General features: G+C 37.0%; 1 protein-coding gene across 1 annotated transcript in view; it reads right to left on the reverse strand.

Moving 5' to 3' along the window:
- Positions 1–14019, reverse strand: part of DIAPH3 (diaphanous related formin 3) — a 538397-nt gene that overhangs the window by 373237 nt on the left and 151141 nt on the right. Inside the window, exons 6-7 of the mRNA XM_081214488.1 lie at positions 3785–3859; positions 3633–3702 (exon numbers count right to left, since the gene is read on the reverse strand). Coding sequence (XP_081070614.1) covers positions 3633–3702; positions 3785–3859 — 145 coding nt within the window. The remainder of the gene's footprint in view (positions 1–3632; positions 3703–3784; positions 3860–14019) is intronic.

The following is a 14019-nucleotide window of genomic DNA, read 5'->3' on the forward strand; positions in this document are numbered from 1 at the left end:
GCAACTCATACTGATTTCCTCTAAGGGATACCACCTACCTTCTCTGTCAGGCCCTCTGACCCTAAACCATGTGTCAAGAGTAGAATAGGAGCATTCTCTGATCTCCTAGTTTCGACCAGTGTCCTGGGAACTCAAAGCCGCATCACTGGCAATATTCTGACATCACTAATGGAAAATTGTATGGTGCTCATTTTGAGACTGGAATGAGGCCAGATTACCACTACTGGATCTAGAATTAAAGACTGAACTGCTGCCTACTTGTATAAAATTACTCTCATTCAATTATTTAAAAAAACAAAGCAAACCTAAACCCGTTGACTCTGTGAAATAGTCAACTTACCTGTGCTGGCACTTAAAGTGCATTAAATGAAGGCTATTACAAGGTTAGAGAGATAGTGACCAAATTTAGAAGGTCTAAGAATATCTCTCCACTGAATGTCAGGATCCACTGACATGTTCTAAACTGAGGACCAATGTCAGGTTCCCTCTGCAGTCTACTTGAGGCCTATTATTACCTAATCAGTAGAACTACTGGTCACTGAAAGTGTGCTAGGTGGGGGAAGGTGAATACACTAAATCCCTGTGTCAGATGCCCTACATGAACACTGGTGCTGAATGACTACCCACGTTGAGTTAATACCAGCAGCAGAGATAACGTAGGGAGGGGGCTGGCTTCAGGAACAAGGCACCCTCGCTGGGGGTACACACCTTAACACAAAAAGTTAACTGACCAAAAAGAAACCCCTGTTCTGACTACCTCTTAATTTAAAGATATTTAACTTTTCATCTTGACTATTATTTTCTTCCTAATAAATATTCAAAATCTTCTTCTATTTAAACACTACTATAAAGTTCTATTTAGTATTATAAAAAAATTCAATTTCATACAATGATATCAGATTCACTCATAATATCAATTATATAATTAATTACTAGTACCAAATAAGGTACTAGTACATACATTTTTTCTCTTAAAGCCTACATTTTTCATCATTTAATGAACTTTTATAAAGACTGCACAGTAAGGTAGAGGAAAAACCATCAACCAATCTTGGAAAAAAAATATTTACCAAAAAATTTCACATATAATTATGTTTACAATTCAGACATTATAATTCCAAGTATCAGTAACTTTTTATTCATATCAGCATGACAATAAATGCAAATGGAATATATTCCAGCTCCACATAAACTATAAACAAAATAAGCCATTATTTAACAATAAATCACATTATATTAATTAGAATATAAATACACAAAGTTTACTCCCTTTCCAATTCAGTCTTAAACCAAGCAGGAATATTATCTTCTATATATCACTTCACTTTAACCATGACATTCTTAAATTCAAATTATGATCCAAGTGCCCCATGCCCCTTTGTTTTGGAAAAATGTTCCTGGGTTTTCGCTACTCTCAGCCTTCCCATCACCAGTGAAATTTCCAGTTTCTATATTCTTATTTTAGAAGCCCCCCCACCCCGCCTGAAAGCAAGTGTTATATACTCAGTGTGAAAAGATGTCTCCCTATGAGCAATTTGATTCCTTTATTCACTCACACTTAAAACATACTCTACAAAGGTTACATAATATATCTAAAATTGAATTCTCACAGCACAGTGAGTTCAGTACAGAAAGTACTTGTGATTTCTACATCAGATATTTTCCCTGAAAATCGTATCTGATTGGAGGAAGCAGGGAGGTGAAAAATATTTCATTGGTTAAAAATAAAAAACTTAACTCCAGAAAATGATGAAAAATCCATAAGTAATTCAATTAAAAAATAATTAGAAAATATAAATATTTGCTGGATTTAATAAAAAGAAATGTAAATGTTAATAATTTAAGTACCAGTACTTAAGTACAAAGTTCTCTAAAAGTTTATTTTAAAAATGAGGATAGAGCTTCCCTGGTGGCGCAATGGTTGAGAATCTGCCTGCTAATGCAGGGGACACGGGTTCGAGCCCTGGTCTGAGAGGATCCCACATGCCATGGAGCAACTAGGCCCGTGAGCCACAACTACTGAGCCTGCGCATCTGGAGCCTGTGCTCCGCAACAAGAGAGGCCGCGATAGTGAGAGGCCTACGCGCCGCGATGTAGAGTGGCCCCCGCTTGCCACAAGTGGAGAAAGCCCTCGCACAGAAACGAAGATCCAACACAGCAAAAATAAATAAATTAATTAATAAACTCCTACCCCCAACATCTTCAAAAAAAAAGGCAAAAATATTAAAAATTAAAATTAATCAGAAATACAGTTTTGCTATAAAACACAAATCATTACCCAACATAGGTAAAATTTCCTCTCCTGCTGTCTAATGAATGAAAACACCTATCATTACTGCACACATCATGAGGTAGATATGATTAGATGTTAGAGCTAGAGAAATGACATGGAATAGAGCTAATTTCCGCAATTAACAGTATGAAAAAAAGGAAACACAGTTCGATAAACCCAGCTTCAGTACAGAGCATAAACCATTTCTCTCTTCTAATGTATCCTCTTTAAATATTCAAACTGCAGACCTGCCATATTATATTTGGTTTCAATATTACAGTTGACTCTTGAACATCACAGGGGTTAGGGGCACCAACTCCTCATGCAGTCAAAAATCCGAGTATAATTTCTGACTCCCCCAAGACTTAACTACTAATAGCCTACTCTTGAACAGAAGTCTTACAATAACACAGAGTTGATTAACACATAGTTTGTATGTTATATGTATTATATACTATATTCTTACAATAAAGGTAGAGAAAAGGTTATTTTAAAAAAGCAGAAGGAAGAAAAAATATACTTATAGTACAAATATGTTTTTTTGGTTTTTTTTTTGCGGTACGCGGGCCTCTCACTGTTGTGGCCTCTCCCACTGCGGAGCACAGGCTCCGGACGCACAGGCCCAGCGGCCATGGCCCACGGGCCCAGCCACTCCGCGGCATGTGGGATCCTCCCAGACTGGGGCACAAACCCGTGTCCCCTGCATCGGCAGGCGGACTCTCAACCACTGTGCTACCAGGTAAGCCCCAAATATGTATTTATTTTTAAAAATCCACGTATAAGTGAATCAGTACAGTTCAAACACATATTGTTCAAGGGTCAACTGTATTTGCATTAAGCATCATTGCTCCTCCACCTCTGGGACCTGTTCATATCTGTTCACATTAATTTCATTAAAAATTTAAATCTCTAGAATATAAAAACTAAGTCTTTCCAACTTAATTCTTTCGTAATAAGTATTACTGCAGACCACATTTAATAATTGTGTATGATTTCAAAGCTGATTCATGCTACACTTCTGAAAATTAAAAGAGAAGAGGGAAGGGAACAAAAAAGAGGACAGACAGGGAGGTAGAGAGGTAGGGAAGAAGGACAGGAGGAAAAGAAAATTAATCTGCGCATGAAGGGTTAAGCACCAGAAGAGGATCGATTTATCCCCAAGTTTCTCCTGTTGAGAGACAGTTGATTTGACAGAAAACTAGAAATCAATACTTCAATATTTTTTCCATTATATACTGAAGAGCTTATCAAAGCAATGAATCACTTTAGTGCAAATTCTATATTACATAACTCTTCTTTCATAAGAATTTCTGTAAGAACTGATAAAGAACAACTACAATACAATTACCTATGTACATACCTGGGTGTTCATCAAGGCCTTTAGACACTGTATGACTTTGTGCTGATTCTTCTTTATAATTTTTTCTTGTCTGCATAAAAGATATCAATGTTGGAATCATCATTGGACATGCAAATTTAGCTTAATTAGAAATAATGATTAGCAATACTTACATTTTGCCACTAATCAGCTTTTCCAAAATGTCCAGTAACAATCCAAGCCCCTCATGTCCAAAGCTCTCCACCCAACTGAAAAACAGAAGAAAGGGTAGTCATATATTAAGTCAGTATTCTAGTTTGGAGTATCACAATAATGCTATATACTCACAAATATTTTGCACTTGTTATATTCTAGTCATAAATACAATAAAAGAATAATACTATGTATAAAATCATTCATGATTCATAATCTTTGTGAAAAAAGGAGCGATGATGTGATAAGCCAGTGATGTGCTGAACCCAGCTTGCACTTAGCTTGTGAGAGTTGAGTGTGCCCAGCTCTTCCATGCCCCATGTCCACTGACATCATGTTAGTAGCTTAAAACCTGCCATGTTGGAAGTAATTGACACTACAGAAATCAGCAAATGCTGCTAATCAGAGCATCCCCTCACCCAGAGCTGGTTGTTAAACATTTAAGAGCACACCACTGGATAAGCCTCACTCTGAACTATTCCAAAGAGCAGAAATTGGGCAAGGGAGCAATATTTAAAGAGAAAAGATTCCAGTCTACATAAAGAAAAAGATTACTGAAAAAATTAGTCAAAATATTGTAAAAGCATGTTCTAGGAGAATTTTCCAAACCACTAAAATACATCTTTTAAATGTTAACAATTTCTTAAATTTCAAAGTGCAGTTGTATTTTTAAAAAGAGCTTTATCATTATTTTTAAATGACTATTTTCATCTTGACCCAACCACCTCTATTCCATTAAACCCATTAATATAATCAAAGTATGTATGTAATTAGGATAGCAGTGCCAATAGATAACAGCTCACCTTGATTATAGAAAAACTACCTTAGGAGAAATCAGTGTTGATTTGGAAAGCCTAGCACAATAAATAAAATAATGTTAACAATAAGTCTTCCAAAAAGTGGGGGAAAGAAAAAGATATAATATGATATATATGTGTATTTCTTTGTATATATGTGCTTGTATACATATTTGTTTGTATGTATGATTTTATGTGTGTATGTGTGTCTGTGTGTAGCCTTTGAAAAATGGAATATTAATAACAAACTTTCATCCAATAATCAAAAGCAGGATGTTATAAAGAATAAAAAATTTAAGTCACATACCAGGATATAATACCATTTTCTTACTTAAGACACAATATTACATTCCTTAGAAAATAAGAGTAAACACCAAGTGTAATATATTTGCATGAAAAATAAAAATATTATTTTAAAAATTCCAGGGACTTCCCTGGTGTTCCAGTGGTTAAGACTCGGCACTTCCACTGCAGGAGGCACAGGTTTGATCCCTGGTTGTGGAACTAAGATCCCACATTTCTGGCATGGTGCAGCCAAATATTAAAAAAAAAAAAATTCCCTCTTCATTTGTACACTTCTGTGAACACAGCTTAATCACCTACAAATAGTCAGAGTTTCTGATTTTAACCACCCCCCCGCAAAGAAAAGAATTTGCCATTTAGATTGGCAGACTCATCTCAGACTATTTCACTCATCTCTTCTCTATGAAAACCACAGAATAACTAATTCAAGAATGCACTAAAACAGGAAAGATACTCCCGTGTAAAAGAAAAGACTGAAGATCACTATTATAGCTAAGGTGAAGAAAAAAAGTTCAATATAAGTTGGCGTTTTCAAACCAGGATGCTACTTCAAAAGTTAAGAGTTTCCTCTCCACTATCAGCATTGCACAGATTACTTATAGGCATTTCAAACCTTGCTTTCAAATTTCATGAAAACGCCTATAGCATCCCACTTAACTGTTTGCCTTGTTGACACCCAATTCTGTATTTATTCTTATTTCACTTGCAGCAGGAAAGCTTGAAATCAAACTTGCAAGGAGTAATTTGAGCGTTTTGCTTGGGCTGGCACTGAGATGTGTGGACAGACTCTGTTCATCAGACCCTCCTGTCTTAGTAACTCACAGTAAGACTTCAGTATTTTGTTTGAAGTGTTTCAACAATCTCTATATTCAAAAGTATATCTATAAAGATATTGTAAATCTAATATAAATGGTTTAGGCTTCTTCATACTGCTATCACCTTCAATCATCATAGAGAATAAGGTTACTATTCCTAAAACTGCCTTATAGCAAAATATATAAAGTATTTTAAAATTATGTTAATGATTTTTAAAAGATTTTCTTGCACATGATATGTTCATGTTGGAGCCCACTATAAAATTCAGGAAGCATATCAATCCAGGTAAATCAAGTCTGAGTAATAAATAATAGAACACAGCTATTTTGAAGATTTATCACCCCTATTATAACAACTATTTAACTATAGAATACTAAGACCCACAGAATTTCTCAAATCAACTATTTCTGGACCCACTCAATAACTCTCTTCTACAATGCAGAACATGAGCCATTAAAATAAAACTTATGTCCACTCATGCATATTACATATGAACTAATTCTCTATAAAAGAAACTTACTAAGGTTGAATGTAAAGAAGCATTATACCCAATTACTTTACACTACAACCTTTAAACTCATGGTGGGAATTAATTTCTTGACAATGATAAAATCAGAGAGATTGGCAACAGCCTTCTGAAAGCCAGACTATACAAAACATATCAATAACAAGGAAAGTCAGACAGGGTGCAGGGAAAGGAAGATAAGATGCTTGATAACAAAAGAAACATTAATATGTAAACATAAAAAGAAAGCTGATGAAAATACTTATTGAGGGCTTCCCTGGTGGCACAGTGGTTGAGAGTCCACCTGTCGATGCAGGGGACACGGATTTGTGCCCCGGTCCGGGAAGATCCCACATGCCGCGGAGCGGCTGGGCCCATGAGCCATGGCCGCTGAGCCTGCGTGTCTGGAGCCTGTGCTCCACAACGGGAGAGGCCACAACAGTGACCGCAAAAAAAAAAAAGAAAATACTTATTGAAAAGGTAATATTATAATACAAACTAAATGTGCATAAAAAGTTTCCATGTTTTTCTTAAAAATTTGCAAGGCCAACATATTGTTGTATTAACAACTTATCATTCACAAACCCATTCTCTCAAAAACCTTGCCCTCACCCCTGCTATTTTCAGCAATGTTATTTTTAAGAATAGGAGCAAATATCACTTCCTATCTCTTCTGGAAAAGATGTTCAAGATAAAAAAGTGATATTGAGTAGGCAGGTCTGCAGTGCTGACAGAGGTTTATTAAAATTGATAGCTTTCTACAGAAGTGAAAATTTTCTCATCATCAATGTAAGAAGCAACCTGGAAAAAAATTATCAACTGATCTATAAATGATCAATATTCAGGAAACAAAATCTGTGTTATTTATTCTGTGCCTGTCAGCATAGTGCCATAGGGCATTATGTGGTTTAACTAAAACCTGCATTCATGGATGAATAAGCACTGGGCAAATGTTTTTTATTTGTGAATAGAAATGACAGAGATTAGTATGACATGTGTAATGGAAAAAAAAAAAAAAACCTTTCAAACAGCAGAAAGTAATGTACTAACTACTAATTTAACAAAAAATCTACCTCTTAAAATTCCATAACGGGAGAAGGTGAGATTTCCACTATTGAGAAACAACGGAAAAGAGCTGCAGCTGCTCACTGGAGAACTGAAAGATTGAGAAAGAGAGCTCAATGATATGGGTGCAGTACATCAGAGACAACTTCTTTCACAGTAAGATGACTGGCAGAAACTGTTGACTTTGGAAGAATGTTGTAGCAAATTAGAAGGAAACTTTATGTCTTGATTCCATCAAGGACGAATCTGGGAAATGAAAACTGACAACAACTCTCTCGGACACCTTAACCGGACAGCAGCTACTATTAGAAGCCCTCCTTTTGAAGAGAGAGGGATGCCTACTGTCCCCATTCCTCAGAGAGGGTGATCACAGAGAGGACATTCAGATGTTAATCCTGTGGTTTGTGAGCAACTTGTATTTTCTAGAGATTTCACAATGCAACTATCCTTTAAGAAACTACTGCTAGGGTGGAACTTCAAGATGGTGGAGGAGTAAAACGGGGAGATCACCTTCCTCCCCAAAAGTACATGAAAAATACATCTATATGTGGAACAACTCCTACAGAACACCTACTGAACGCTGGCAGAGGACCTCAAACGTCCCAAAGGGCAAGAAAATCCCCACGTACCTGGCCGTGTGACTCACAGGGTCTTGGTGCTCCAGCGTGGTGTGAGGCATGAGCCTCTGAGGTAGGAGAGCGGAGTTCAGGACACTGGACCACCAGAGACGTCCTAGCCCCATGTAATATCAATCGGTGAGAGCTCTCCCAGAGACCTAAGACCCAGCTCCATGCAATGGCCAGCAAGCTCCAGTGCTGGACTCCCCATGCCAAACAACTAGCAAGACAGGAAAACAACCCTATAGGCAGAGAGGCTGCCTAAAATCATAATAAGTTAACAGACACCACAAAACACACCATTTGACACAGCCCTACCCACCAGAAAGACAAGATGCAGCCACACCCACCAGAACCCAGGCACCAGTCTCCTCCACCAGGAAGCCTACACAAGCCACTGAACCAACCTTACCCACTGGGGGCAGACACCAAAAGCAACGGGAAATATGAACCTGCAGCCTGCAAAAAGGAGACCCCAAACACAGTAAGTTAAGCAAAATGGGAAGACAGAGAAATATGCAGCAGATGAAGGAGCAAGTTAAAAACCCACCAGACCAAACAAATGAAGAGGAAATAGGCAGTCTACCGGAAAACGAATTCAGAGTAATGATAGTAAAGCTGATCCAAAATCTTGGAAATAGAATGGAGAAAATACAAGAAACATTTAACAAGGGCGTAGAAGAACTAAAGAGCAAACGAACAATGATGAACAACATAATAAATGAAATTAAAAATTCTCTAGAAGGAAACAATAGAAGAATAACTGAGGCAGAAAAAATGGATAGGCAAAGTGGAAGATAAAATAGTGGAAATAACTACCAGAGAGTAGAATAAAGAATTAAGAATGAAAAGAATTGCAGGCAGTCTCAGAGACTTCTGGGAAAACATTAAATGCACCAACATTAGAATTATAGGGGTCCAAGAAGAAGAAGAGAAAAAGAAAGGGTCGGAGAAAATATTTGAAGAGATTATAGTTGAAAACTTCCCTAATATGGGAAAGGAAATAGTCAAGTCCAGGAAGCACAGAGATTCCCATACAGGATAAATCCAAGGAGAAACACACCAAGACACATATTAATCAAACTGTCAAAAATTAAATACAAAGAAAAAATATTAAAAGCAGCAAGGGAAAAGCAACAAATAACATACAAGGGAATCCCCATAAGGTTTAAGATTAACAACTGATCTTTCAGCAGAAACTCTGCAAGCAAGAAGGGAGTGGCAGGACATATTTAAAGTGATGAAAGGGAAAAACCTACAACCAAGATTACTCTACCCAGCAAGGATCTCATTCAGATTCGACAGAGAAATTAAAACATTTACAGACAAGCAAAAGCTAAGAGAATTCAGCACCACCAAACCAGCTTTACAACAAATGCTAAAGGAACTTCTCTAGGCAGGAAGCACAAAAGAAGGAAAAGACCTACAAAAACAATTAAGAAAGTGGTAATAGGAACATACATCTTGATAATTACCTTAAATGTAAATGGAGTAAATGCCCCAACCAAAAGATATAGACTGGCTGAATGAATGTAAAAACAAGACCCATATATATGCTGTCTACAAGAGACCCAGTTCAGACCTAGGGACGCATACAGACTGAAAGTAAGAGGATGGAAAAAGTTATTCCATGAAATGGAAATCAAAAGAAAGCTGGAGTAGCAATTCTCATATCAGACAAAATAGACTTTAAAATAAACATTATTACAAGAGACAAAGAAGGACACTACATAATGATCAAGGGATCGATCCAAGTAGATATAACAATTGTAAATATTTATGCACCCAACATAGGAGCACCTCAATACATAAGGCAAATGCTGACAGCAATAAAAGGGGAAATTGACAGTAACACAATAATAGTAGGGGACTTTAACACCCCACTTTCACCAATGGACACATCATCCAAAATGAAAATAGATAAGGAAACACAACCTTTAAAATACACATTAAACAAGATGGACTTAACTGATATTTATAGGACATTCCATCCAAAAACAACAGAATACACTTTCTTCTCAAGTGCTCATGGAATATTCTCCAGGATAGATCATATCTTCGGTCACAGATCAAGCCTTGGTAAATTTAAGAAAACTGAAATCATATCAAGTATTTTTTCCCACCACAACTCTATGAGACTAGATATCAATTACAGGGGAAACAACTTTAAAAAATATAAACACATGGAGGGTAAAAAATACAGTACTAAATAACCAAGAGATCACTGAAGAAATCAAAGAGGACATCAAAAAATACCTAGAAACAAAGAAACAACCAAACCTTACACACAACGCAATTAGAGAAAGAAGCACAAAAGAAAACCCAAAGTTAGCAGAAGGAAAGAAATCATAAAGATTAGATCAGAAATAAATGAAAAAGAAATGAAGAACACAATAGCAACGATCAATAAAACTAAAAGCTGGTTCTTTGAGAAGAAAAACAAAATTGATAAGCCACTAGACAGACTCATCAAGAAAAAAAAGGTAGAAGATTCAAGTCAACAGAATTAGAAATGAAAAGAGAGAAGTAACAACTGACACTGCAGAAATAAAAAAGGATCATGAGAGATTACTACAAGCAACTATATGCCAATAGAATGGACAACCTGGAAGAAATGGACAAATTCTTAGCAAAGCACAATCTTCCAAAACTGAACCAGGAAGAAATGGAAAATATGGACAGACCAATCACAAGTAATGAAATTGAAACTGTGATTAAAAATCTTCCAACAGGGCTTCACTGGTGGCACACTGGGTGAGAAGCCACCTGCCAATGCAGGGGACACAGGTTCGATCCCTGGTCTGGGAAGATCCCACATGCCACGGAACAACTAAGCTCGTGTGCCACAACTACTAAGCCTATGCTCTAGAGCCCGTCAGCCACAGCTACTGACTCCGGGCACCTAGAACCCGTACCCTGCAGCAAGAGAAGCCACCGCAACAAGAAGCCTGCAGGCAGCACCAAAGACCCAAAACAGCCAAAAATAAAGAAATAAAATAAGTTTATTAAAAAAAAAAATCTTCCAACAAACAATAGCCCAGGACCAGAGGCCTTCACAGGCGAATTCTATCAAACTTTTAGAGAAGAGCTAACAGCTATTCTTCTCAAACTTTCCCAAAATATAGCAGAGGGAGGAACACTACCAAACTCATTCTACGAGGCGACCATCATGCTGATACCAAAACCAGACAAAGATGTCACAAAAAAGGAAAACTACAAACCAATATCACTGCTGAACACAGATGCAAAAATCCTCAACAAAATACTAGCTAACAGAATCCAACAGCACATTAAAAGGATCATACACCATGACCAAGTGGGGTTTATCACAGGGATGAGAGGATTCTATAATATATGCAAATCTACCAATGTGATACAACATATTAACAAACTGAAGGACAAAAACCATACAATAATCTCAATAGATGCAGGAAAAGCTCTTGACGAAATTCAACACCCATTTATGATAAAAACTCAACAGAAAGTAGGCATAGAGGGAACTTACTTCAACATAATAAAGGCCATATATGGCAAACCCATGGCCAACATCGTTCTCAATGGTGAAAAACTGAAACCATTTCCTCTAACGTCAGGAACAAGACAAGGATGCCCACTCTCACCACTATTATTCAACATAGTTTCGGAAGTTTTAGCCACAGCAATCAGAGAAGAAAAAGAAAAAAAGGAATCCAAATCAGAAAAGAAGAACTAAAACTGTCACTGTTTGCAGATGACATGATACTATACATAAAGAATCCTAAAGATGCTACCAGGAAACTACTAGAGTTAATCAATGAATTTGGTAAAGTAGCAGGATACAAAATTAGTGCACAGAAATCTCTTGCATTCCTATATACTAATGAGAAAAAATCTAAAAAGAAATTAAGGAAACACTGCCATTTACCATGGCAACAAAAAGAAAAAATACCAAGGAATAAACCTACCTAAGGAGAAAAAAGACCTGTAGGCAGAAAACTATAAAACACTGATGAAAAACCAAACACGATACAAACATATTCTTGGATTGGAAGAATCAACACTGTGAAACTGACTATACTACCCAAAGCAATCTACAGATTCAATGCAATCCCTATCAAACTACCAATGGCATTTTTCACAAAACTAGAACAAAAGCTTTCACAATTTGTATGGAAACACAAAAGACCCCGAATAGCCAAAGCAATCTTGAGAAAGAAAAACGGAGCTGGAGGAATCAGGCTTCCTGAATTCCGACTATATTACAAAGCTACAGTAATCAAGACAGTATGGTACTGGCACAAAAACAGAAATATAGATCAATGGAACAGGATAGAAAGCCCAGACATAAGCCCATGCATATATGGTCACCTTATCTTTGACAAAGGAGGCAGCAAAATACAATGCAGAAAAGACAGCCCCTTTAATCAGTGGTACTGGGAAAACTGGACAGCTACATATAAAAGAATAAAATTAGAACACTTCCTAACACCATACACAAAAATAAACTCAAAATGGATTAAAGACACTATCAAATTCTTTAGAGAAAAAGTTAGGAGGAATACTCTTTGACATAAATCACAGCAAGATCCTTTTTGACCCACCTCCTAGAGAAATGGAAATAAAAACAAAAGTAAACAAATGGGACCTAATGAAACTTAAAAGCTTTTGCACAGCCCAGGAAACCATAAACAAGACCAAAAGACAACCCTCAGAATTGGAGAAAATATTTGCAGAAGAAGCAACTGACAAAGGATTAATCTCCAAAATATACAAGCAGCTCATGCAGCTCAATATCAAAAAAGCAAACAACCCAATCCAAAAATGGGCAGAAGATCTAAATAGACATTTCTCCAAAAAAGATATACAGATTGCCAACAAACACATGAAAGAATGCTCAACATCACTAATCATTAGAGAAATGCAAATCAAAACTACAATGAAATATCACCTCACACCAGTCAGAATGGCCATCATCAAAAAATCTACAAACAATAAATGCTGGAGAGGGTGTGGAGAAAAGGGAACCTTCTTGCACCATTGGTGGTAATGTAAATTGATACAGCCACTATGGAGAACAGTATGGAGATTCCTTAAAAAACTAAAAATAGAACTACCATATGACCCAGCAACCCCACTACTGGGCATATACTCTGAGAAAAGCATAATTCAGAAAGAGTCATGTACCAGAGTGTTCACTGCAGCTCTATTTACAATAGCCAGGACACGGAAGCAACCTAAGTGTCCATCGACAGATGAATGGATAAAGAAGATGTGGCACATATATACAGTGGAATATTATTCAGCCATAAAAAGAAATGAAATTGAGTTATTTGTAGTGAGGTGGAGGGACCTAGAGTCTGTCATACAGAGTGAACTAAGTCAGAAAGAGAAAATCAAATACCATATGCTAACACATATATATGGAATCTAAAAAAAAAAAAAATGGTTCTGATGAACCTAGGGGCAGGACAGGAATAAAGATGCAGAAATAGATGATGGCCATGAGGACACGGGGAAGAGGAAGGGTAAGCTGGGACGAAGTGAGAGAGCAGCACTGACATATATACACTACCAAATGTAAAATAGCTAGTGGGAAGCAGCTGCATCGCACAGGGAGATCAGCTCAGGGCTTTGTGACCCCCTAGAAAGGTGGGATAGGGAGGGTGGGAGGGAGATGCAAGAGGGAGCGGATATGGGGATATATGTGCACATATCGCTGATTCACTTTATTATACAGCAGAAACTAACACATAAGTGTAAAGCAATTATACTCCAATAAAGATGTTAAAAAAAAAAAGTTCCATAACTATAAATACCAAACTCTTGTCTTTTAATTGCTTCAAGAAAAACTTCTAAGTGTATTACCATTTAGCACTTCCTAGTAGGGGTCTCAATGTAGGAGAAAAGAAGAGGTGAAAAGGTGACAGAAGAAATAAAAAGAGCAGGGAGAGGGGCAACTGGTCTCTAGGATTAAATGTTCAAACCACCTTCAAGTGCTCAAAGCAGCTTAGGCTTGGAAATTGTTATTGCTTCCAGAGACAGAGGATGAAATCAAAAGTGCAGAGTGGTTTACAGTGTAATTTTGGGTTTATGAAGCAAATACAGTCACCTCATAAAGCAGAAATGGTAATCAG

Source organism: Mesoplodon bidens (genome assembly GCF_964165515.1).
Source record: "Mesoplodon bidens genome assembly, chromosome: 17".
NCBI classification, from domain to species: domain Eukaryota; kingdom Metazoa; phylum Chordata; class Mammalia; order Artiodactyla; family Ziphiidae; genus Mesoplodon; species Mesoplodon bidens.